Genomic DNA, 26,834 nt, shown 5'->3' with positions numbered 1-26,834 from the left:
GGGGGAGGATAGTGAGGGGGGGAGGATGGTGAGGGAGGCGGGAGGGAGGAGGGAGGGAGGATAGGTGAGGGGGAGGATAGTGAGGGAGGAGAGGTGAGGGAGGGGGCGGGAGGAGTGGTGACGGAGGAGAGGAGAGGGAGGGGGCGGGAGGAGGAGGAGAGGTGAGGGGGGGAGGATAGGGGAGGGAGGAGGGAGGGAGGATAGGTGAGGGGGAGGTTAGTGAGGGAGGAGAGGTGAGGGAGGCGGGAGGGAGGAGAGGTGAGGGAGGCGGGGTGGGAGGGTTGAGGGGAGGGGGGAGGAGGGTTGAGGGAGGGAGGAGGAGAGGTGAGGGAGGAGGAGAGGTGAGGGGGGGAGGAAGGGAGGAGGGGAGGTGAGGGAGGAGGGGAGGTGGGGGGGAGGAGGGGAGGTGGGGGGGAGGTGAGGGAGGAGGGGAGGTGGGGGAGGAGGGGATGTGAGGGGGGAGGAGGAAGTAGGGGAGGAGGGGAGGTGGGGGAGGAGGGGAGGTGAGGGGGGAGGGAGGAAGTAGGGGAGGGAGGAGGGGAGGGGGGAGGAGGGGAAGTGGGGGGGAGGTGAGGGAGGGGGGAGGTGAGGGAGGAGGGGAGGTGGGGGGAGGTGAGGGAGGAGTGGGAGGAGAGGGGAGGGGGCGGAGAGGTGAGGGGGGAGTTGAGGGAGGAGGGGGGGGTTGAGGGAGGAGGGGGGGTTGAGGGAGGAGGGGGGGTTGAGGGAGGAGGAGGGGGGGGTTGAGGGAGGAGGGGGGGTGAGGAGGAGGGGGGGTTGAGGGAGGAGGGAGGAGGGGGGGTTGAGGGAGGAGGGAGGAGGGGGGGTTGAGGGAGGAGGGCGGGAGGGGGGGTTGAGGGAGGAGGGCGGGAGGGGGCTTGAGGGAGGAGGGTGGGAGGGGGGTTGAGGGAGGAGGGCGGGAGGGGGGTTGAGGGGGGAGGGCGGAGGGAGGAGGGCGGGAGGGTTAAGGGAGGAGGGCAGGAGGAGGGGGGAGGGTTGAGGGAGGAGGGTGGGCGGGTTGAGGGAGGGAGGGAGCGGGATGAGGGCGGCAGGCGGGAGGGAAGTTGAGGGAGGAGGGCGGGAGAGGGGGGAGGGTTGAAGGGGGAGGGTTGACGGAGGAGGGTGGGAGGAGGGAGGAGAGGTGAGAGGGAGGAGGAGAGGAGAGGAGGGAGGAGGAGGGGAGGAGGAGAGGAGAGGTGAAGAGGGAGGGAGGAGGAGAGGAGGGAGGGAGGAGGAGAGGAGTGGTGAGGAGGGAGGGAGGAGGAGAGGTGGGGAGGAGGGAGGGAGGAGGAGAGGTGGGGAGGAGGGAGGGAGGAGGAGAGGTGGGGAGGAGGGAGGGAGGAGGAGAGGTGAGGAGGAGGGAGGGAGGAGGAGAGGTGAGGGGGAGAGTTGAGGGGGAGGGAGGGAGGAGGAGAGGTGAGGAGGGAGGGAGGAGGAGAGGAGAGGAGGGAAGGAGGAGGAGAGGAGAGGTGAGGAGGGAGGGAGGAGGAGAGGAGGGAGGGAGGAGGAGAGGAGTGGTGAGGAGGTGGGGAGGAGGGGGAGAGGTGGGGAGGAGGGAGGGAGGAGGAGAGGTGGGGAGGAGGGAGGGAGGAGGAGAGGTGGGGAGGGGGGAGGGAGGGAGGAGAGGTGGAGGGGGGAGGGTGGGGAGGAGGAGAGGTGGAGGGGGGAGGGAGGGAGGAGGAGAGGTGGAGGGGGGAGGGGTGGGGAGGGAGAAGGAGAGGTGGGGAGGGAGGGAGGAGGAGAGGTGAGGGGAGAGGGGCGAGGGGAGGTGAGGGGAGAGGGGCGAGGGGAGGTGAGGGAGGAGGGGCGAGGGAGGGGAGACGGGTAGGGGGGAGAGAGGAGGGAGATGAGGGGGGGAGGGAAAGGTGAAGTCGCAGGAGTGGAGAGAACGAGCTGTGCCAGGAGGGAGAAGTGGAAGGCGGAGGGGAATGGGGGTGGTAGGAGCGTGTGTTAAGGGAGGGAATTGGCATGACGCAATGAGGACAGATGGAAGGTGATGTGGGGGCATGGGAAGGAGGAGGGAATATGGTGAGAGGGGTCTGGAGAGCACACTAAGCTTGGAAAACAAGGAGGAAGGTGGTGGGTGTCAGGGAATGGGGGTGCAGAATTTGAAGGGTGCATGGTGACATGGGGTGAAAGGTAGGGGCGAGTCACAGTATGTATTTAAAAGCGAGTGGAGCATTACTAGGGGCAAAGGAGAAATATTTGTGATATTAGAGCGACAAGGATGTGGAGGGAAGGGTGAAGGTGATAGAGGAGTAAATTGGGGAAGCTCATAGGCAAACAGGAGGAGTTAAGGGGAGGATGGTGGTGAGGGGTGAATGCTGGTGTTGTGGAGACAGGAGGGTGGGGTGGGAGGGAAGAGTGGTTGCTGATACTGAGTGACTTTGAGTTCTCTTGGTGTGCAGAGATTAGTATTTTTAACTTTGATGTGCGTGGTCATTGTTGGAATCTCTTTCTGGCCACAGATTGGGATCGTGAGGCTGCTGTACGATGCAGATGGATTCCCGCCTGGTTCCGAGAGGGCAGCGCCGCCGAATGGACTCCCCGATTCGAGCTGAGGATCTGATGAGCGACGTGGAGTTCCTGCCACCGTCCGCCCCCAGCTCTGCCCCACCCAGCCCGCGCCTCACCTCGGCCGCCGACGAGTCCCGACTTGGACTCTCCGCTGCCTCCGTCGCGGCCTGCTCCCTGCCCAGCAGCCCCCATGCCGTCGCCACCGCCACCACCTCCTTGGAGAGGACGGCCAGGCTGCACTCCTCGCTGGGAACAGCCCACTCGTCCTCGCCCCCTTCCTCCTCCGTAGGTGACCCCACCTCTCGCTCCAGAGAGACATTGCAGCGGGGAGGTGGGACTGATTTGGCGCGCTCAGGCCCTCCCTGGCAGCCTGACCCTGTGCTCAGGCTGACTGCCAGCAGCCAGACCGGGCTGGGCCACCTGCATGAGGTGGCAGGGCCGGGCACCCACGAAACCACCACCTCCCGCCGACCCAAGTCTGTCCAGTTTTCCGACGAAGCCCCTGGGCCGATGGCCCCCCCAGGTCTAGAAGAACCGGCCATGCAAGCGGTCCAGCGACTCTCCAAAAGGGCAGAAAGCAGCGACGGGACAAAGGTAAATCTGCGTTTTAGAAATGACACTTAAAGTGCTGGTGATGTACGGCCAACACACGTTTTAAAAGTTCGCACTTTAGAAACAGTGTCCCAAATTTGTCAATCGCGTTACAGCAAATTTACGTTAATGAAATGCGTGTTATAGCACAGCAACCTGTTCCGTCGCTCACTCCAGATACTGTAGTGGGGGGATGTTGAGATGAATATCAAACCTGTGTTTGAGTGTGTATTTCCCAAATGACAGTGAACAGGACATGTTACTGGGGTGAGATAAGGTGGTGTAGGAGGGGGCTGACATGGGGCATGAACCAGCAGAGAGCAGTTGGGCTGAGTGGCCTGTTTCTGTGCTTTTCTATTCAGGACACCTCTACCCAAAGATGTTTTATTTTCATCTTCAGTCTGACTAGTTTTGATTTGTGCATCTGGACTCTGCGCTTGCAAGAAAGGAGGAGAATAAACAAAATGCTGAGGGGTGCATCTCAGCCCCTTTTCCATTGCTGGCCAAGAGTACTACTTAAACGATTTCTTGTTTAGGTGGGCACGGTGTATGTAGCAATTTGCTGCCAGGACTGCTGTTTGTTGTCCATACAGGGTGTCCCGTCCTTAGCAACTCCACGGCTGGTTAAGAATCACCTTCTTGCTGGGTTGGATTTATCGGTCCATATAAAGTTAAGCAGCATTTGTCCTTCCCTCAGTGGACAATCAGTGAGTTTTGTTGACAGTCCTGACACTTCCATGCTCAGTCTTTGCTGATTCCTGAAGCGGTGCACTGTCCTATGAGGAGAGATTGAGGAGACTGGGCCTATACTCGCTAGAGTGTAGAATAATGAGGGGTGAACCCATGGGAATATACAGATTTCTTGCAGGATTCAACAGGAAGGGTACTACAGTAAGTTGTTTTTATTAACCATTACCTATGGGACCAGGAGTATGCTAGAACTAGAATCCCTACAGTGTGGAAACAGGCCCTTCGGCCCAACAAGTCCACGCTGACTCCCCGAAGATTAACCCACCCCAACCCATTCCCCTACCCTATATTTACCCCTGACTAATGCATCTAGCCTACACATCCCTGGACACTATGGTCAATTTAGTTTGGCCAGTTCACCTAACCTAATCTTTGGACTGTGGGAAGAAACCCACGCAGACACCGGGAGAATGTGCAAACTCCACAGTCACCAGAGGGTGGAATTGAACAGGATCCCTGGTGCTGAGGCAGCAGTGTTAACCACTGAGCCACCGTGCCACCCCGCCACCCCTTTTTTTCATGCTGGTTGATCAAATGTTCTGATTGATCAAAAGGTTCGCAAAATCAATGTAAAAGCATTCACTAAGTAATAGCAACGTGATGCAGGGGGGTATATACATCACTGTTATACTTTATTTACAGCATAGATCATTTAATGAGAATGCAACTTTGCCTTAAGTCAAACTTATAGGCAGAGAACTTTCTCACTTACACCCTCAACTGACTACTTGCGGATCGTGCATACAGTTTTTTTTAGTTAAGTAATTCATCGGTTTATCGAGAGTGCTGGTTCATAAGGTGCCAGTTCAAACAAAGTTTGTTGTAGTTCCTGCCTAGGGTAGGGTGGAATGCATAGAACCAGGGGAAACAGTCTCAGAATAGGGAGCAGTCCCTTTGGGACTGAGATGTGGAGAAATGTCTTCAGACGGAGAGCTGTGAATTGCTGAAGTTTTCTACCCTAGGGGGCTGAGGAGATTATCACCAGACCATAGGACTGTCTGTCATTAGCAAAAAATGATCAGTGGTTTACCGAGGGTCACCACATCTCAGGTGAGATTGATTTGAATTGAATTGATTGTCATGTGTACTGAGGCACAGTGAAAAGCTCTGTCTTGTGAGCGATGCAGGCAGATCATAGAGTTAAGTCGCATAGATAATAAATAATAGGTAAACAGTGGCAAAAACAAAACACAGGTACAAGCAAATATTAAGAGTTTGTGAGTCCATTCAGTATTCTAACAACATTAGAAACTGTTACGAAACCGGCTGGTGTGTGTGTTCAGGCTTGTGTACCTTCTGCCCGATGGTAGAGGTTGTAGAAAAACGTTGCCAGGGTGGGATGGATCTTTGAGAATGCTGGTGGCCTTTCCTTGACTGCGGGCCTGGTAGATGGATTCTATAGATGGGAGGTTGGCCTTTGTGATTGTCCGGGCTGAGTTCACCACTCTCTGTAACCGTCTCCGATCTTGAATGGTACAGTTGCCATACCAAGTAGTGATGCATCCAGACAGAATGCTCTCAATGGTTCACCTATAAACCTTGGCAAGGGTATTTGGCATCATGCCAAATTTTCTCAGCTGCCTAAGGAAGAAGAGCCATTGTTGGGCCTTTGTAATCAGTGCGTCCACATGAAGAGTCCAAGAAAGCTTGTTGTGGAGGACCACTTCCAGAGCTCCCCACTCGTTCAACCTTTGTGCTGTTAATGTGTAGGGGGCGTGAGTAACATCCTGCCAAAAGTCAATAATGAGTTCCTTGGTTTTATCGGCATTGAGAGTTAGGTTGTTCTCAGAGCATCATTTTTCCAGGTCTTCCACCTCCTGTCTGTAGTCTGTTTCATCTCCATCTGAGATTTGACCGACTATAGTGATGCCATCAGCAAACTTGTAAATGGCATTAGTCTGGTATTTGGCGACGCAGTCATGGGTATACAGTGAGTACAGTAGGGGGCTGAGTAGGCACCCCTGGGGGGGCTCCAGTGTTAGTGACGATGAAATATTGTCCCCAGTCTTCACTGATTGTATCCTATGGGTCAGGAAACTGAGAATCCAATTGCAGAGATGGGGCTTAGACCGCGATCACAAAGTTTAGTAATCAGTCTCGAGGGAATAATAGCTTTGAAGGCTGAACTGTGGTCAGTGAGTAGGATTCTTACGTAGCTATTCTTGGTGTCAAGATGTTCTCGGGAGAAGTGAAGGGCAAGTGATATGGCATCTGTTGTGGATCTGTTGGTCTGATAGGCAAATTGGAGTGGGTCAAAAGTATTGGGGAGGGGATATCTTCATGGTAACCTCAACTGGTTTGGGAATCAAATCCATGCTTTTGGCATTATTCTGCCTAGCCATGTTCAAACCAGAGACTGGTAGATTGCTAGATATTAAAGACAGCAAAGGGATATAGTGTGGGAAAATGATGTTGAGGTCGAAGGTCAGCCATGATCTAGATTGGCAGTCTGTGGGGCCAAATGGCCTTATGATATTTCCATTGTTCCTGCTCCGGCATCTTCTATTGTCAAATTTGATTTAGTTTTGTTCTGGCTGCCAAACTGCAGTGATGGGACTTGTACTTGCATCTTCAGGATAGCTAGAACCAATGTCTTAACCTCTCCAGGGGTGAAGCCAAAGTTAACTTCCCCATCCTCACCCTGTTCATTTTTCCTCTGCAGGGTGGATCCAGGCACATCTCGGAGATGGAGTCAGTCCGGTCCCACCTGCAGAACATGTTGAGACTCTCCCAGGAGCTCACCTGCAGTGAGTACAGTGTCAATGCCTCTCGGGCTGAAAATTAAAAGGAAAGATGGGGCCAGGGTTAATACCACAGCACAGCACTTGCCAGTGTTGACTTTTCTACCCCATATCATCCCATAATCGGTCTCACGGGTGGGTGGGGAAGTGGCCAGTTGGAGAGCTCCTCAGTGCAGCAGCCAGATTTCTTTTTTTCTTTCAGGGTATTGGGTGCTGGAGGCTAGGCCAGGACTCATTGTACATCCCTAATTACCAAGTGGGCAGTTGAGATTCAACCGCTGTGGGGTTAGAATTGTGTGTTGCCCAGATTGGGTAAGGGCAGCAGTTTCCATTCCTGAAGGACATGAGTGAGCCCCAAATGTGATTTTTTTTGACTATCAGCAATAGATTTGTGGTCATGGTCATTAGACTCTTAATTCAAGATTTTTAAAATTGAATTCAAATTCCACCATCTGGCATGGCAAGATTCTGACCCGACTCCCCGGAACATTACCTGGTTCTCTTGATCAATTGTCTAACAATAATACCACCAGGCTGTTATTTTACCAATGCCCTGTGGTGAGGTTGAATGAGAAGTGTTAGGACCAGCTGAGACTGGCACTGGGAGTATTCCCTCTTCTCGGCTTTGGGGAATATCCTCCCCAACTTCAGCCTTGCCAGTGATGGTTCCTGATTCAGACGGCACAGTGGCTTAGCGGTTGGCACTGCTGACTCTCAATCCTGGGACACTGTCTTGTGTGGTGTTTGCACATTCTCCCCAGTCTGCGTGGGTTTTCTCCCACAGTCCAGAGATCTGCTGGTTCGGTGGATTGGTCATGGGAAATTGCCCATAGTCTCTAGGGATGTGCAGGCTAGGTGGGTGTTGGAGAACTTACCCCAATAAAGCAGAGACCACACAAACCAGATTGGGTGAAATTGACAAGCTGTTTATTACAAGTGATATCGCTGAAAGAGAAATTGACTGGGCTGACACAGAACTGATGGTCTGTGCAGGTAGATCAAGGGTTCTCTTCCTCGAGCTGAGGAAGAAGCCAGGTTTTATTATAATCTTGTGCAATAAGATTAATTAAAAACGGGGAAAGATATGGAGTAATCTAGTTTCAATGATGCTAATTGGAAAACGGTTATCAGATGAATGTCCTGATTCTCATTACAATGCAACACCCTGACAGTATCAATGGGTCAGGAGATTCTAGTCCTCTTCGCAGGTAGGTGCGAATGTCTCTTCTGAAAGGTGCTTCCATTGTCTTGTCCTGGTAGCAATGCTGTTGATGGTGCCTCTCGGTCTGACCTGTTCTTTGTGTGGCTTTGGTATTGCTGGGTTATGAGACTGCCTTCGGGACTTTGGGACAGCTGTGTTGATCTGGCATTGTTAGTGGGTTTTGGGAAGTGTATTCCCTTGTCTGCGAGTGCTGTCTAGTTTCGCTTGTTAGCCTGTTTGGTCACTGCTGAGGCATTCTGGATGTTTTTGGTATAGTTTGGCCAAGTTTGCTTTCTTATGTTCTGTGTGAGCCTATTTTCGTTTGGCAGGGTGGCAGATCTTTTCCCACAATTCCCCCTTTTTATTTTATTTTGCTTAGGGGAGGGATGAGAAGGGGGCAATGTAGTCGGAGCCAAGGGGATTGTTGGGGGTTGGGGGGGGTGGGGGAATGGTGGGGGAGAACAGATAACCTCTGCTGAGCCAGACTCAGACAGAGAGCTATCTCGGGCATTCTCCCGGTGGAGCTGTGCTAGCTGAGGGGTGAAGGGGACAGAGGGTAGTAGTATTGCACACAGGCATGCAAATGTCTCACCCCCTGTCCCTGTTTACCAGCAAGCCGCAGGTGTGATGGACAGACAGGTCAGGCTGTGGGTGATGATGGTGATGGCTGCGGCAAGCAGCTGGATCCATCCTCAGTGGTCAGAGTGACATCTTCCTCTGTCTGGTCTCTGTTCATTGGTAGTGGACCCCTCTTGCAGTGTGTGGCATGTGTCCATTCAGGCTGTCCTTTCAGTTTCACAGCTATCCGGGTCATCATCAGGATCAGGTATGGACCTTTCCATCTAAGGGAGAGAAAATCCTTTCCTAATGATTTTATCACGATGTAGTCCCTGGCTCGGAACGGATGAATGGGCATTGATTGGGGTGTAGGCAATGTGGCCCTGACCTGGTCATGTGTAACACTAATACTCCTGCTAGGGCCTGTACATAATCTAGCAGGGCCTCTTGTGTCAGAAAAAGGCCTTTGTCTGTAGTGAGTTTCGGGGGTCTGGTAGCAGTGGGCATAGGCCATCCTATGAGCACTTCCAAAGGGGTGAGCCCAGTTGTGTGGTTTGCCTGTGCATCTATAGTATAGAGGGCAAATGGCAAGGCATCTGGCCAGGTCAGTCCTGTTTCCTTGGTGATCTCGGTCGGTGTGGTCTTAAGGGTGCCATTCATCTGTTCAACCATGCCTAACAACTGGAGTTGGTAGGGGATGTGATGTTGCTATGGTATCCCTAGTGCCTCGCTAATGCCAGTCATAAGCCTAGCAGTGAAGTGAGTCCCTCTGTCTGTCTCGGTGTTACTTGTAACCCTGTCTTTGGAGCATGTGTGTGAAGTCTGTAAGTGGCTGAAAGGTCCCTCAGGAATTGGCAAGTGGTCATATTTGGCAAGAGGCTTCCCTGCATTGTTCTGCAGGCAGATGAGGCACTGTGACAGCAGCGCTTGGGCAGCGGCAGCAAATCCTGGTGCATACCAGGACTGCGTTACTGTGTGTATCATGCCCCTCTTGTCTGTGTAGCCAATGCCGTGGGCTGCTAGGACCAGTGTGTGTAGGTGGGCTCTTGGGCAAATGATGTAGCCATTGGGATGAACTAGCAGCTGTAGGGAAGGAGACTGAGTGGCCCCACTGCGGGCCCAACTGTCCTTTTCTTGCGGTGGATCAGCCTGTCGGGCAGCTCACACTGCTTCCATAGGGTCAGGGAATACTGGGGCCTGCAGGATGTTGGTGGTGAGGTTCAGGGTAGGGGCACATTGTAGGGACAGGTTAGCTTTGGACAGTAAAGCGACCTCAAAGCCAGTTCTCCGGGTGGCAGTGAAATGTTAGGTTGCTGCAGAATTCAGCAGCTGGGAGACCAAATGGGGAGCCAAAACAGTGGTATTGCTGGGTTATAAGACTGCCCTCGGGACAGCTGTGTTGATCTGGCATTGTTAGTGGATGTTGGGAAGTGTATTCCCTTGTCTGCGAGTGCTGTCTAGTTTCGCTTGTCAGCCTGCTTGGTCCCTGCTGAGGCATTCTGGATGTTTTTGGTATAGTTTGGCCAAGTTTGCTTTCCTATTATGGGTTGGCAGGGTGGCAGATCTTTTCCCACAGTGGGGTTATCCATGGGGAATGAAGGGTTACAGGGATAGGGTGGAATGTTCTTTGGAGAATCGGTGTAGACTCGATGGGCTGAATGGCTTGCATTCATACTGTATCGGTCTATGATTCTGTGAGTAAGGGGAAATTGTGTTTGTAAGTGAAGCCTGGGGTGACGGGTTTTGTTCTGTTCCCACCCACACAGGCGTAAGCCCCAGTTCCCTGATGCCGAAGGGGATTGACGACCAGCGAGATGACGATTCTTTCGAGAGTGACTGCACCAGTGCCTTACTCAGGTGAGTGGGCAGACTTGAATCAGCAAATGGTTCAATCAGTTAGACTTGGAGGGTTTGCTTTGTGAATAAATTCTTTTCAACACCAGGAGAGGGCAAATTATGAGTGGATAATGATGTAATTTACTCTCCAAGACTCTTTGGCTAGTGAATGTTTATGCCCATGATTGCACATTCCCTCTGGTGGGTCTTTGAGAAGAGAAGCTGAACTGAATGACAAGAGAACGAAGATAGTAGCCAGGGGCACTGGATGCTGCAGACAAGGAGCATTTGCTTTTCTCAAGGGTCGTTTGAAACCTCAGGATGTCGCAAAGGGATTGCCAGCTGACATTGTACTTTACAAAGGGCTGTCGCTGCTGTCATCGATTTGTGCACAGCAAGATTCCACGAGCGGCAGCACACAGTTGTCACAGGTTGTGGGATGGCAATTGACCAGAATGTCGAGGTGGGATGCTCCAAAGAGCACTGGGATTCTTCACGTTTGCCCAGAACAGCAGAGGCAGGCACTTTGGTTGGTTTGACGTCTGAATGCAAGACAGTGTTGAACCCACCCACCCCTACCCAGCCCCCTTCAGGACTGAAATGGGGATTATCGGCCTGGATGAGGTACTCTGACCTGGGATGTTGATTCCCATGATCTATCGAATCAATCGAGGGAAATATACATTGTGGAAGAGGCCCTTCAGCCAGTCGAGTCTACTGCCAAAAATACACTATCAATTTCACTAGTCCGACTTTCCCCCGATAGGCCCACAGCCTTGAATGTTATGATGCACCAAGTGCTCATCTAAGTGCTTTTTAAAGATTGAGGTTTCCCATCTCACCTTGTCCCCTGGAGGTGCATTCCAGACACCCAACACCTGGGTGAAAAAGCTTTTCCTCACATCCCCTCTAACCCTCCCACCTTTCACTTTAAGATTATGTCCGCCCTTGTTATTGACTCTTCAATTCCGGGGAGTAGCAACTTTATTTCCATACTGTCCATGCCTCTCAAAATTTTACACACCTCTATTAGGGTGGCATGATGACTCAGTGGTTAGCACAGTTGCCTCATGGCACCAGGGACCTTGGTTTGATTCCATCATCGGGTGACTGCCTGTGTAGAGTCTGCATATTCTCCTCGTGTCTGCGTGAGTTTCCTCTGGGTGCTCATGTTTCCTCCCGCAATCCAAAAATGTGTAGATTAGGGTGGATTGGACATACTAAGTTACCCCATTAGTATCCAGGGATGTGTAGTTTGGTTAGCTATGGAGGATGCAGGGTTATCAGAATAGGGTAGGGCGTTAGGTCTGGAAGGACTGCTCTTTGGGGGTGGGACTGACTTGCTATCACACTGTAGGAATTTTATGACGTCCCCCCACCCCCCACCCCCGACAACCTTCTCTGCTCCAAAGCAAACTTATCCAGCCTCTCTTCATCACTCAAACACTCCATCCCAGGGCAGTGTCCGGGTAAGTCTCTGCACCCCATCCAGTGCAATCACAGTGCAGTGACTGGAACTGCACACAGTACTCGTGCTAAGGCTGTTACAAAGATTTGTACAGCTTCATCATGGTGGAATGCTATCACTGAGTGCGCTGTGGCAGCATTGAGCTAAGCATGAATGAAATTGGATTGTCTGGTTTAATTCAGGGCTTCACATACTGAGCAGCATGACCCTCGGTGAGAGTTGCACAACAGCATTTTGAGGTGGCTCATTCTGAAACCGCAGTGGCTGTGATGGAGCTTGGACTGAGTGCTAACACCTCCAAGACCCCTTTTGAAATACTTACTTTTGATTTGTTGGTGGATATGACCTAATGGACTGCTCTTTGAGTTCAGTTGATTCTGCAGGCTATATAAGGCCAGGCATGTGCTTTATTTTGTTGAAATTTTGCTCTTGTCACCCAATGCTCAACTCTCCCTTTCCACTAACAACGCCCCATTCCCCCCATCACCCCCAAACCTTCCAAAAACCAGTTCACGGGCTAAAGTCCCAACTTCCTAGCCTTCTCAGCAACTGAAGCCAACCCATCCCCGAGTTCAGCAGCTCTCATCCCCTCCCCGCCTTACGCTCTGGGTTCATGTGAAGTTAAAAATGTTAGAATAGGATCACCACTGGGCAGATGTCTGGGGGAAGTGGTTTATTCCCTGTGAGCCAGGGTGGGCGTGGTGGCTATCAGGAGCTGACAATCAATGTAATTGTCTGGCTAAAATAGCCCGCACTGATCTGGGCACCTCCTGAGACTGTTTACCATACAGTGACTTTAAAGGGCCAGATCAAGTTGAGCAACTGCCCGTGTTGTATGCTCATTGCTGCCGTGGATATGCTACAGACTGGTTACACTACCAGACAAGCAATATGGAGGCCTGGCTTAATAATCCCAATACATTAGTACATCTTGTGAATTCAAATTCAGCTCATTAAGTACGCCTGGAATGAAAATACTTGTCTCAATAATCGTGACCATGAAGCTATCATTGATCATTTAGAACAAAGTGTTCAGTTCACTACTGTTCCTGGGAGATGGTAATTTGCTGTAACTGCGTCAGGCCTTCTCGTGACTCCAGAACCATAGCTCTGAGGTTGACTCTTAACTGCCCTCTGAAATGACCCAACAAGATGGTCAGTATGTCAAACAATGAGTTAAAAAAAACACTTGACAATGGACTTACCAATGCCACGTGGGAAGCAGTGATTCCGATAGATTGCTGCTTCCCAGGCACTTTCTGGAGGCTAATTCCTTTGCTACTTTTTAGCGATTTATTCATTCAATATGAAATCATGGATATCTTTTATAAAAATAAAAGGCTTTTTAAAAATTCCAAACTTTTGACTGATGTGTTTTAATGATTTGGAGACGCCAGTGTTGGACTGGGGTGTACAAAGTTTAAAAATCACACAGCACCACAACCACCTGATAAAGGAGCAGCACTCCGAAAGTTAGTGCTTCCAATTAAGTCTGTTGGACTATAACCTGGTGTTGTGATTCTTAACATTGTGTTTTAAGTCATTGTGAATGAAAAGATTTGAAAATTGAGGGTGATTTTGAGATGGGGGTCTTCAGAAATGGGGATAGATTGGAGAAACTGGGGCTGGTATCATTGGAAAAGAGAAAGTTGAGAGGACTTTTGATAGAGGTGTTCAAAATCATGAGAGTCTGGGCAGAGTCGAGAGGGAGAAGCTGTCCCCATTGACAGAAGAGAACGAGATGGCTCAGAGTTCAAGTAACTAGCAACAGAGGGTGTGAGGAAAAGCCTTTTTTTATATACAATGAGCGGTTAGGATCTGAAATATGGCCTGTGCGTGTGGTGGAGGCAGGTTCAGCCCTGGCTTTCAAAAGGGAGATGGATTTGCTGGGCCACAGGAAACAGATGGGGTGAGTGGAAGTGCAAAGGGATGTCAAGGGTACAAGGAGCTGAGCGGCTACTTCCTGTACTGTTGTGTCCTATGATTCTAACTTGCTTTCTATGTTTCAGTGCCAAACCATACCAGGAGATTTCTGCCTCCCCGCCCTTACCCCTCCTGGGATTGGATGACGCTGCTCTCTTCCCTCGATATTCCCGGATGCGGCTGGGTATGGGAGAGGAACTGGTGGCTGAATCCTCCCTCTATGAGAATCAGATTCTGAAGGACACCCTCGATAAAGAGCGCACGAGGAGGAAAGTAAGGATTGTGGTTTATTGGTAATACCACAGGATTAATATTCCAGAGCCTCTGGAAACACACAGTCATAGAGTTGGACAGCACTCAAGAAGAGCTGTTGCTTTCTTTCAAAGATTCATACAGCACAGAAACATACCCTTCTGTCCAACCAGTCGATGCCGACCATAATTCCAAACTAAACTAGTCTCACCTGCCTGTTCCTGGCCCATATCCCTCCAAACCTTTCCTATTCATGTACCCATCCAGATGTTGTAATTGTACCTGCCTCCAGCACCTCCTCTGACAGCTTATTCCAGACACAGACCACCCTCTGTGTGAAAAAGTTGCCCCTTGGGTCCCTTTTAAATGTTTTTCCTCTCACCTTAAACTTAAGCCCTTAGTTTTAGACCCCACTACCCTAGGAAAAAAGACCATGGCTGTTCACCTTATGATTTTATAAACCTCTAAGGTCACTACTCAACTTCCTGGAATTGAAAGCTGGTCTCAGTTATGGAGACCATGGTAACTATTGCAAAACTCCTTTTGCAGCAAAGTCATTTTAGGATATGAAATCTGCCATCCTTACCCAGACTGGCCTATGTGTGACGCTAGACCCACAGCGAAGTAGTTGGCTCTTAATTACTCTCTGAAGTGATCTCAGCAAAACAATTGGATGAAGGATAATTCAGGATGGGCGAAAGCCTTGCTGCGGTGTCCACATATTATAAAAGAGCCTTTGGTTGTAGTACGGAGAGACGTAGGGATTCAGGTACATAATTCTTTGAGGTTTGCATTTCATGTAGACAGGGTGGTTAAAAGGACATTTACCACGTTTGTCTTCATTGCTCAGACCTTTGAGTATAGGAGTTGTGATGTCATGTTGAGGTCGTACAGGACGCTGGTGAGGCCTCTTCTGGAACACTGTGTCCAGTTCTGGTCGCCCTGTTATAGGAAGATTATTATTAAACTGGCAACGGTTCAGAAGAGATTTACCAGAATGTTGCTGGGAAAGGAAGGTTTGAGTTGTAAGGAGAAGCTGGATAGGCTGAGACCTTTTGCACTAGAGTGTAGGAAGTTGAGTAGTGACTTAGAGGTTTATAAAATCATAAGGTGAACAGCCATGGTCTTTTTTCCTAGGGTAGTGGGGTCTAAAACTAAAGGGCTTAAGTTTAAGGTTTGAGGAAAAACATTTAAAAGGGACCCAAGGGGCAACTTTTTCACACAGAAGGTGGTCTGTGTCTGGAATAAGCTGTCAGAGGAGGTGCTGGAGGCAGGTACAATTACAACATCTGAATGGGTACGTGAATAGGAAAGGTTTGGAGGGATATGGGCCAGGAGCAGGCAGGTGAGACTAGTTTGGAATTATGGTCAGCATCGACTGGTTGGGCGGAATGGACTGTTTCTGTGCTGTATGAGTCTTTGAAAGAAAGCAACAGCTCTTCCACTTCTCTTCAGACTTTTCATAAGCCTCCTCTGCAACTCGCCAACAGAATCCCTCCTAATTCCTGACCACAACCAGATGCATCTCTATAGTGTCTTGCTTTGAGGAGTGAAATGTCCCAAGCCTCAGCAAATAGAGCCTGTCCGTGAGCTGTGTGGAATATTAGCAAAAGCTTGACTGAAAGATGTCAGTTTAGAGGATGTCTTTAGTGAGGAAATGATGAGACAACTGATGGCTTGGTTGCTATGGGTGGAGAGTTTAAAATTAGCGATGTGCCTTTAAGATATCTGCTGTGTGTGGAGGACTCTTGTATGCGTGATCATAGTTTGGGGGCTGAGCTTGATTGATTTTTTTTTGTCAAGTCTGCAAAATGCCCTGGGAATCAATCAAGAGCAGTCTCGGGCTGATGTGATGTGGCATTTGGTGGTATGTTTAAATCAGAGTTTCTGTGACTACTTGGGTGATAAAGCTACAAAGAGCCAGGCCATATGAGGCATCCAAGGGAGCATTTAAAATCAGAGTGGAACAGGAATTTAAAAAGCTCTGCATTTCATTTTCAAGTAAATTGCAAAGGCTTTGGCCCTGTGTCTTTCTCTGATCTCTGACAGCCACAGGTTCAAGCTCCGACAAGTATAGTGCTCATACTCTGACGAGATCATAGTCAGTGTGGAATTGAGGCTGTTTCCACGTGTTGCAGTGTTTCTCTACTCTTGACCTCACTGGATATTTGTGAGCTGCCTAGAAGGAGCTTGTATTGGTATTAAGCAGCTTGGAGCCCTGGCTTCCTCACTTGCTGGCTGGTTGTATTAAAAAGCCAAACACCCCTCTAATCCCCTTAGCAGGTGCTGATCCTATCTCCTTGATACTTGCTGTCAACCCAAAAGCAGCTTTTTGGGGTCAGCTTCTGTCACAAAACCTCTGGTGAACCCTAGGTGGCCCTAAGTTCATGTGGCCTCAGTCTGAGTATCACAGGGAGGTTACATCACTGATAAAACCTGGAGAGCACTTCCCCAGCTGCATATGTGGCTGACCCGATCTTAAACTTTATTCCCTCAGAATAGCATGGTGAGGGAATGTGTGACCTCACAAAAACTAATACAAAATCAGTTCTGTTTGATTTGTGCTGCCTCGTCAAATCAGTGATATCTGACCTTTTTCTGACCTGTCAAATATAAAAAAGCTAATTCCCCTGGTGTGAGTTGCAGAATGTAATCTAACTGAGGGTTCAGGGATTTATACATAGACCAACAGGTACCCAGGAATGAATTACAGACTAGAATTTAATCAGAGTTATGGGGGCTTTTACACTACTATAAAATAATACATACCCGGGAACATGTTGCAGACTGAAATTTAATCAAAGAGTTCATGAATTTATCCATAGAATTAAAAAAAGGATGATTTACAGATTGGAATCTATTCAAGGAGTACGGAACGGTTTGTGCATAAAATAACAGATACCGAGGAATGAATCACAGCCTGGAATCTAATTGATATGGGATGGTTTATATATTTGAATAATTGATACCTGGGAGTGAGTTACAAACTGGAATCTAATCAAGGGGTATGGGATGGTTTGTATGTAGAATTACAAATACCTGGTAGTGAGCTACAGACTGGAAACTAATCCAGGGGTACGGGCTGGGGTATGTATAGAATAACAGATACCAGAAACGAATTGCAACCTTGACTAGTCAAGGAATCTAATCGAGGCATTCAGATGGGTTACATGTTCTTGCTGTCTCGCGATGCTTAAAGAGGATTCATGACTTAACTTTGGGAGGTTTAAGAAGAAGCAATCCATTAAGTTCTTGCAAATACTTCATCATCCTTTACACCTTGCATTGATTACTGTCTGCCAACTGTCTGACAGAAACTTATTCCTGTGCATTCCCACTAAGCATGGGAGTTTGGTTTTTGCAACATTTTCTCAATAACCGATGCTACACTAACTGATAAATAATTACCTGTTTCTTTTTTGTCCCCATCCCTTTTAGAATAAATATGTTACATTTGTAGTTTTCTACTCCTCTTGCATTTTTCCAGAATTCAAGGATTCTTGGAAGATTACTACTATTTCTATAGCTGCGTCTTCATCTTTCATTTTTAAATTTTTTTTTCCTGAAGAATGTGTACCTAGATACCTTTGTCCCTAAGCTGGTGCTATAAGTGGCGAGTTCTAAACTTTTAACTGGTATTCATGAGTTCATGTGACAATAAAACTAATTCTAAAATTCATTTGAGATCCTAGTACGCGTTCCATCAGGTCCAGCGGACTGGTCTTAGCCCTTTCCCTTGTACTTTTTTCTAATGATGGTTATCCTAATTATTTTGTCCCTCCTTTTTACCTCTTTATTATTTAGTATTTCTGGAACACTATTAGTGTCTTCTACTATGAAGGCCAATGTAAAATATTTATTCAAGTTCTCTGCCATTTCATGTTTCCCATTATTACTTTCCCAGACTCATTCTCTAAAGGGGCTATGTTTGCTTTGGCCTTCCTCTTTTATATATTTAAAAAAGCTTTATTTTTCTGTTCATCTTGATGTTACTTGCAACTTTACCCTCAATTTATTTTCTCCCTCTTTATCATTTTCTGGGTCATTTTTGTTGGTTTTATAACCTGCCCAGTCCTCTGGCTTACCACAATATTGACATATTGTATGTTTCTCTTCTTTCAATTTCATGCTATCCTTAACCTGCTGGGTTAATTACAGTTGGCTTGTCCCCTTCCTAGAATCCTCCTTTCTCACTGGGATATATCTGGAAGGTTGATTATGACAAGAGTGCTTTCAGGTAAATAAATTCCATCCAGTCTTGCTGAAGTGACAGATTTTTTTTGAATATGTACATCTCTAGAAAGGATCTAGACACCTTGTGAAGGTAAAAGGCAAATTGGGCATCTTAATACATTTGTCTCTAACAACTTTTGTGTTTCCTTTTTGAAGGCTGACATTCTTTTTTTAAGAAATAGGAGCAGGAAGAGGCCATTCATCTCATGCTTGCTCTGCCATTCAACGATTGATTGGATGCGACCTTAAACTCACTTTCCTGCCTCTCTCCCCTCACTCTTGACAAAGTTGATGAGGAGAAACATCATCTTTTCATGATCATGACAAGCCCCTTCAGAAACCTATTTGCTTGAATAAGACCACCTTTGATTATCTTAAAGTCCGTTGAGTTACCGGCATAACCTGCTGAGCTTTGCCTTGCAAGACAAACCCCTTTCCTCCCAGGAATCAGCTGGGTGAATTTGACCATGTGACTCCACAGGCAAAACACCTTGATATTCTGGCCAATGTAGTGCCTTTTCCTTATCCTCCTTTAGACTTGAAAAATTCATGCATTTAGGGACATACAAGGTAGGCAAGGCTCATGCTTATGTCTGCATTGTGTAGTTGATTTTGTTCCGGAATATATTGCTAGCCTGAATCCAGAGCCTCCAGCATGAGGAGGGGACACTCAACATCAGGCATGGATAATGAGAAATCTGTCCTGCTCTCTGTGCCTTTCATGGGTGTGTTGGAAGGATTTGCAAGTTGATAATCAACCTGTTTGCCTGCACTTTGAACTCACCTTCCTTAGCCTTTAGGCCATTGGGTTGGACTTGTATCAGAGGCTTCTAACTCTGAGGTAAGGAAGCTGCCTACTCTGGCACAAGACCCCCTAAACTCGGATGCTGCCTGACCTGCTGTGTTTTTCCAGCACCACACACTTGACTCGAATTTCCAGCATCTGCAGTCTTCACTTTCCCCTAAGCTTATTCCTCTACCAGGTTTAAAAAAAAAGCGACAGAAAGAAATTCATGTTAGTTTTATGAATGCTGATTTCTTAAAAAAAAACATAACATTCTGAAGCCTCTGTTTCTATGGGCCTGATTTGTTCAGTCTATCCTTTCGACTCTGCCCTTCTAATACTCAGAATTATACAGGCATTAATTGTTCAGTTGTGGAGCTGTGATTGATGTCTAATTTCTTGCTTTGTCCAATTACAGCACTGCGAGAAACAGATTCAGAGTCTTCAGAACAAGATCCTGGAGCTCCAGCAACAACTGGCTGTGGCGGTGTCAGCTGATCGGAAGAAAGACATTATGATCGAGCAGCTGGATAAGGTAAAAGGTGAACTGTTTTGAAGTTCAGCAGCCTCTCTCTGTAACCACGAGGGATAGTTGAAGTGGGCATTATAATAGGGCACAAGAGACTGTCTTCTAATGAAGGCGTCAGAGAGGGAGCAGAAAAGATTCACGAAAATGATTCCAAGGATGAGAGACTGCAGTGACATGAACAGATTTGGGAAGTTGGGACAGTTTCCCTTGAAGAAGATAAGGGACGGGAGGAGATTTGATTAAGGTACTCAAAATCACCAGGGGTCTGCACAGGTTGGATGGGGAGAAACTGTCCCCACTGGACAAAGGCTCAAGAATGAAAAGACACACAAATTTGAGGTTATTGGCAAAAGAAGCATCAGAGAGACACAAACTTGTGTTTTAAAACAGTGAGTGGTTAGGATCCGGAGTACACTGTTTGAGAATGTGATGGAGGCAGATTCAACTGAGTGATTTAAAACAGAATTGGGTTGTTATTCGAAAAAGGTGTGGGATTTTGGGGGGGTGGCAATGGAGTGAAACTGAGTGAACAGAAAGACTTTTAAAAAAAAACAGAATAAAAGCTGAAAGAGTTCCAGATGTTGTAAATCAGAAACAAAAATAAAAATTGCTGGAAAAGCTCAGCAACACCTGTGGAGAGAAATAAGAGTTAATGTTTCAGATCAAGTGATCCTTCCTCAGACCTTAGAAAACTCTGATTTCTATTCACAGATGCTGCCAGACCTGTTGAGGTTTTCCAGTGATCTCTATTTTTGTTTAAAAATGACGAGAGGCATTTTTCTTTACACATACAAACAACTCTCTATGTTATGAACTTCCTGTGGAAGTGGTGGATGTGTGTACAGTTACAATGTTTAAAAGTCATTTGGAGAAGTACATGAATTGGAAAGATTTGGAGGGATATGGGCCAGGAACAGGCAGGTGGGACTAGTTTGGGATCGTGGTCAGCTCGGACTGAGGGGTCTGTTTTTGTGTTGTATGACTGACACTTAGGAGAATCAAGTGGAACTGGTTTAATATTCTGGTGGGAGAAATAAAATGGATTCTTAAAATTATTTATCTCTTTGCTGGAAAACGAATTTGCTCCTGTGGTTTTTTTTTGCATTTGTCTCTTTTCCCCTCCATGGACAGACACTGGTGAAGGTGGTGGATGGTTGGAAGAAACATGATTCAGAGAAATCAGAAGCCATGAGGCAACTGCAGGAGGATCGCGAGGCGGCAGAGAAGGGGCGCAGCAAGCAGCAACAGGTAGTAGCAGCTTTGTTTATGAAGAGGGGGTGAGATGTCTGTGCAGTGTTCTCTTCCTGCCTCTGTGTCCATGCTTCTGCCATCACCTACCACAGCACCATCCGACACACCCACACGCGCGATGCATGCACACACCAAGGATCCTTGAATTCCTTTTCATCCTGACCTCCATTCAGTCAGTCGCAGAGTCACACTGGGACTCTGCTGGAAAGCTTTTTGAAAGCCTCCTGGATGCCCATCTTTTCCCCCATTAGGTTATCAGCAGCAATTTAAAATTAGAATTTGGTTTCTTGTCTCACGTACTCAAATAAGTACATTGAAAAGTTTACAGTCGCCATTAAACAGCACCATCTTAGGTAGGGATTCTAAAGTACAAGTTCTTAGTGAAGAAAAATAAAGAAATAAAAGTCCAACAGTATAGACCAAATTAAAATTTGGTCAATAAATTATATAAAAAAAGAAATAAACATTCAGAATAGCAGTCTTTCCAACCCAGTTGGCACCTAGCCTGTACACTGCGTCGGGTTTCACCTCTAGGAAGTCCAGCTAGGCTGACAGACTGACACGCTAGGCCAGGAGACGGCCGCACCGGGCCGCCGGGAAATTGCCGAGCCGAGCTGCGGTGAGACCGCCACTTTGTGTCCTCGGAGAAGCTGCAGCACCAGGCTGCTGAGAGACCATCACACTGAGCTGCGAAAAGACCGTCACGCCAGGCCAATAGGATGCCAACCTGGTTCCACGCTGAGACCAGGACTTCAGGATATTGCTGAGATGAAAGAAAGAGAAAATAAATCACAGATGAGAAAAAAAAAGAAAAGAAACCGACTAGCTTCAGCTGGCGAGTCCTATTTTTAACCATCTTGTATCAATATATGAGCTTTAACTTGGTTAAAAAACCTCTCCAAGACCTTCATGGAAATGTTATCAAACTTGTGCACCAAACTCTATAAGCAGGTATTAAGGATCTTTTTAATTCATTCAGATCCTCCTAGCCCTCCATTTCCTCGGGAATAGAGGAAGGGGAAGGCCATTCAGCCCATTGAGCCTTCTGTGATGATCAGGTACATTCATAACTGATCTTGTACCTCAACACCATTTCCTGCACTATCCCCAACCACATTTAATTGCTAGAAATCTTTTGATTTCTGCCTTGAGAATAGTCCATGGCTGATCTTCCACAGCCGTCTGGGGTAGAGAATTCAACGTCCCCCGAGTGAAGGAAGGCCATTCTGAGGCTCTGTCCCCTGGTTCTTGATTCTCCAGCCAGGGGAACCATCTGTCCTGCACCTACTTTGTTCAGCCCTATAAGAATTTTCTATGTTTGAATGAGAGTTCTCTGATGCATTTTAAGGATGTTGAGGGTGACTCTCCCATGGTGATCATTACTGAGTCTTGTCAAAAACTCCAGCCTGGACCTTGCCATGAATTGGGAAACAGGGATGTCTCTGTGACCCTTTCACCCCAGGGTGACAAGTGTGTGTTTTATTTTTGAAGAAACTGGTTTCTTAAGGAATGCTGCCACTCAGGATCCTAGCTCCCTTGTGTTTCCATGCTGCTAACACCTTGCTTTAATGAAGATGGTCTCCAAAGGGCATCCCATCCAGACCTATCTCCTATCCCAATTACTCTGCATTTCCCATGGCTGACCCACTTAGCCTGCACATCCCTGGACAGTATGGGGCAATTTAGCATGGCCAATTCACCCTAATCTGTGTATCTTTACACTGGGAGGGAATGGGAACACACAGAGAAAACTCATGCAGAATACGCAGACTCCACGCAGACTGTCACCTGAGGGTGGAATTGAACCCTAGTGCTATGAGGCAGCAGTGCTAACCACTGAACCATCGGACCACCAATGATATAGTATTAACATTTGTCATTGAAAATTTAAGGGAGGTTTTCATTTAGATATCTGGACCAATGGTGACGTCAAAGTGTTTTAAGCAGGGAGTTATTCTAGTTTGGGAAGTGCTGTGGAAACACATTCAATAATAGTCTTCGGAATGGGGAATTAAATGCTTGATAGGGAAAACTTGCAGGGCTACAGGGGAAAGACCAGCTCTCAGAAGCGATGGGCTGAATGGTATCCTGTGTAGTAACATCCTCATAAGCCTGAATGCTGATGAGATGGAGACTCGTGATATAATGTTAGTGGTTTTCCCAATTTTCTTCACCCCCTCTTTGTGTTACTGTTGGGTTGGCAGCTTAACAATTCATATTACAAGAGAAAGGTGTGCTGATTGACTGGCAACTCAACTTTGTTTGACCAAGGTTTTGCCATGTAGAAAGCCACAAGGAACTTTATACTTCCTGAGCTCTTGGGTAATTCAAAAAAAGCACAAGGTTTGAATGTATTCTTTTGGTTTCAAAGAAATAGCCCTTGCATGTGAATGTATCTTGCTTCTAGTTAATTTTGTTCTCCATATTGTCAATCCAGTCAGAAATAGACATAGACATAGACCTTGGATCAGGTGAAGCTAACATTGCCATAGTCCTATAGGAGCATAGGGCTGCTCACTCATTAGAGAGAGTGAGCGAGACAACTGGTGGTGGTTTAACCTGAGGGTCAGGCGATGGGAGAATTTGAGAAGTAGAGTCCTTCATAGTAACCTTAACCAGTGCAGGAATTGAGTCTATGCTGTTGGCATCATTCTGCATCACAAACCAGCCAACTGAGCTAACCAAGCCCCTCTTGGGTAAAGTGCACTGTTTGAGAAACTAAATTGATTTTGTCACTGTTTCCAGCAGTATTCAAGACTCAACTGTTCTGCTGGTTCAGGGTATCAACTGGGTTTGGGGTCACAGTTCCCCAGTAAACTGTAGCCAAAACCTTGTTGAAGGGCCACAGAGAGTTGCTGCATCCAACAGAAGATGATGATAAAGTGACGCAGCATTTCTGCTTTCTGCCCAGGCCATGTTCAACTTGGAACAGCGTTTATCTCAAGCAAACCAAACCATGATGAAGGAGCAACAAGAAAGGGGTCTGTTGGAGGAGGAGCGGGGCATGTTGGTAAGGAAAAATAAACATTCCCGGCTTGATACCAACTTTAGAGAGCAATACCGTTACTGTGAACTGTATGTACTGAATGAAAAATTGGGTTTTTGAGAACAAATCCTTTTACAATAGGAAATTGGCTTTTACACGAGTAACAATGTTGAGGGACTGAAATCCATGCCGGGTCTTTGGAAGTGCTGGAAACGCGATTGTCGCTGGTCGCTATCCATGGTCCTGAACACTCACGAAACAGCTGCCTTGGTTTTATAACGTTTAAATGGGAGTAATTGTGAAGAAGACTGTTACTAGAATCCCTACTTCCAAAGCTAGCACAAGGTATATGATTGATAAACGCTCTTCGGGTGAAAGGTCAGGGGTTAACTTGTACGAGAGATGAAATATTACTTGAGTAAATATAGAAATTGCTGGAAAAGTTCAGCACGTCTGACATCATCTGACATAGATGCTGCCAGACCTGCTGAGCTTTTCCAGCAATTTCTATATTTGTCTCTGCTTTACACAGCATATGCAGTTCTTTCAGTCTTAAGTAAAAGCGTTGAATTATAATTTAGATTTCAGCTGGCCCCATGAACACCTCTCTCTTTTGAGCCCCACACCAGAGACATAAAAAAAAGTGTTGGCTAACATGTCTGTTCCAATACTGAGAGTGCTGTGCTGCCAGAGGTATTGTCTCTCAGGTGATCTATTGAACCAAGGTCTAGTCTGCTCTGAGAATGTCTGTCTGGAGTATGTGTGCATGTTTCTGGAGATGGTCTTAAGTTTGTGACCTTCTCACTCAGTGTATACAAAAGAGCAGGGTAAGGGGTGAGACACAGTAAGAATGGACATTACGGAAGATAAAACATAGGAGCAGGAGGGGACCGTTCAGCTGTTCAAACTTAGTCCCATTCAACCAGGCCATAGCTGATCTTCCATCTCAGTGCCACAATCCTCTCCTATTCCTGTATCTCCTTAACCATCTTAGACCCTAGAAATCTACTGAACTGGATCTTGAATATGCTCAACAAATGATTGATCAACCATGGCTGTATGAGGTAGAGAATTGCTAAGAATCATAACCCTCTGAGAGAATTTCTCCTCATCATAGTTCTAAAAGACTGAGGCCCCTTATCCTAAGATTGAGTTCCCCTCTCAAATTCCAACCAGATCAACATCCATGCAATAAAGCCCTCTACGAATTTTTGTTTCATGTTTCAGTGTATTTGGTCTTCCGTGAAGTGGCGATGACTTATTTACAATAGACTACGAACAGAAATGTAATGATGACTTGATTTTTCTGGTCTTCCCCACCGATGTTTGGTGCCCCTGCCCCACTCTGACCTTTTCTCCTTGTTTCTTCCCCTTCTCCTTCCCCCCCCACACCCCCCCCCCCCCCCGCCTCCCCCACTGCCTCCCCCACAGGAGGAGCAGAACCAGAAGCTGCAGAAGGCTCTGGAAGTGGAGCAGCAGCTCTGCCTGAGGCTTCAGGGTGACTACAAGGCAGCAGAGAGCAGCAGGCAGCATGAGTGGAAACAAGCTGAGGCATTGCGCACCAAACTTGCAGAGGAACGAGAGGCGAGCAGCCAACGCGAGAAGCAACTGGAGCAGAGGATCACGCAGCAGGAAGAAGAGCTTCAGAAGCAGCTGGAAAAAGAGAAGGTGAAGTAGGGGGTGGGGTAGAGAGAGAGAGCAAATTAAGAGTGGCTAATCATTAAAAAGTGCAAGGTTTCTAATTCCATACCTGAATCTTTGCCAACCAAATGTCTGTCTGACTCAGCCTTGAATATATTTCATGACCCAACCTCAACTGCAGTGAGGGGAACAGAATTCCAAAAGCTAACGAACAACATCCTTTCTCATTGCTGCCTTGACTGAGCAAATCCTTATTTTGAAACTATGACCCTTTATTCTAGTATACTCCTTGAGAGGAAATAACCCCTCAGAATGTTATTGATTTCAATAAAGTCTCCCCTCATTCTTCTTAACTCCAGTGAAAACTGGTCCAATCTGCTCAACATTTACAGAATAAGTATCAAATATGTGCTTAAAATGAGCGAGTGTTTAACTTGTGAGAGGCGGCCATTCAGCCATCATTCCTGCACTGGAGCTGTGAAAGAGTCAGTTAATCCCACTTTCCCTCTGTCCTTTCTCCACAGCCCTGAAATTATATTATTTTTTCCATCGTTCTTCAAGTATTTATCCAAATCCTCTTATGAATCAGATTCCATCATCTATAGGTAGCTCATTCTAGATCGCAGCTGCTGCCAAAAGGTAAAGCAAAGTTCTTCGCATTTCTCTGTCCCTGTTCCCCCACTAAATCTCGATCTGGTTCTACCACCTTTTAGTTTATCTCTGTCACCCTCAATTCCATCTACCAATTCCTCCATTGCCTTACTGGCATGTCATAGTGTTGTATAGCATGGAAACAGACCCTTCAGTCCAACTTCTCCATGCCGACCAGATATCCTGAATTAAGCTAGTCCCATTGAGAGTCATTAGAAATATACAGCATGGAAACAGACCCTTTTTAGTTCAACTTGTCTATTCCGACCAGATATCCTAAACTAAGCTAGTCTGGTTTGCCAACATTTGGCTCATATCCCTCTCAACACTTACTATTCAGATACCTTTTAAATGTTGTAATTGTACCAGTCTCCACCACTTCCTCTCATAGCTCCTTCCATACATGCACCACCCTCTGCGTGAAAGTTACCACTTAGGTCCCTTTTATATCTTTCTCCCCTCACCCTAAACCTATGCCCTCTAGTTATGAACTTCTCCACCCTGGGGAAGAGACCTTGTCTATTTACCTTATCCACGCCCCTCATGATTTTATAAACCTCGATAAGATGTTAGATTCCTTAGTCACCCCTCCGTTTCCAATGATCCAGGAAAAATAACCTGAGCCAATTCAGCCTCTCCCTGTAACTCAAAGCCTGGTAGCATCCTTGTAAATCTTTTCTGAACCCTTTCAAGTTTCACAGCATCTTTTCTACAGCAGGGAGACCAGAATTGAGCACAGTATTCCAAAAGGTGCCTCACCAATATTCTGTATAGTCACAACATGACATTCCAATTCCTATACTCAGTGCACTGACCAATAAAGGCAAGTGTGCCAAAAACCTCCACTATCCTGTCTACCTTCAACACCACTTTCAAAGAACTATGAACATGTACCCCTCGTCCTTTTATTTTCAGTAACAGTCCC

The 26,834-nt window shown here is 47.3% G+C and overlaps 1 protein-coding gene across 5 annotated transcripts in view; it reads left to right on the top strand.

The window, feature by feature from the left end:
- The window catches only part of cntrob (centrobin, centrosomal BRCA2 interacting protein), a 57,241-nt gene that overhangs the window by 6,559 nt on the left and 23,848 nt on the right, over window positions 1-26,834 (top strand). For all 5 annotated transcript variants that reach the window (XM_072591591.1, XM_072591594.1, XM_072591593.1 and 2 more), the window contains exons 2-9: window positions 2,466-3,108; window positions 6,518-6,602; window positions 10,122-10,212; window positions 13,669-13,855; window positions 19,270-19,386; window positions 20,512-20,628; window positions 23,543-23,641; window positions 25,049-25,285. In XM_072591591.1, coding sequence (XP_072447692.1) covers window positions 2,491-3,108; window positions 6,518-6,602; window positions 10,122-10,212; window positions 13,669-13,855; window positions 19,270-19,386; window positions 20,512-20,628; window positions 23,543-23,641; window positions 25,049-25,285 — 1,551 coding nt within the window. In that variant the 5' untranslated portion in view covers window positions 2,466-2,490. The remainder of the gene's footprint in view (window positions 1-2,465; window positions 3,109-6,517; window positions 6,603-10,121; window positions 10,213-13,668; window positions 13,856-19,269; window positions 19,387-20,511; window positions 20,629-23,542; window positions 23,642-25,048; window positions 25,286-26,834) is intronic.

The sequence above is a fragment of the Chiloscyllium punctatum genome, chromosome 21, assembly GCF_047496795.1.
Source record: "Chiloscyllium punctatum isolate Juve2018m chromosome 21, sChiPun1.3, whole genome shotgun sequence".
Taxonomy (NCBI): Eukaryota; Metazoa; Chordata; class Chondrichthyes; order Orectolobiformes; family Hemiscylliidae; genus Chiloscyllium; species Chiloscyllium punctatum.
Note: the sequence above shows the minus strand (reverse complement) of the source record. Positions and strands in the feature narration are given on the sequence as shown.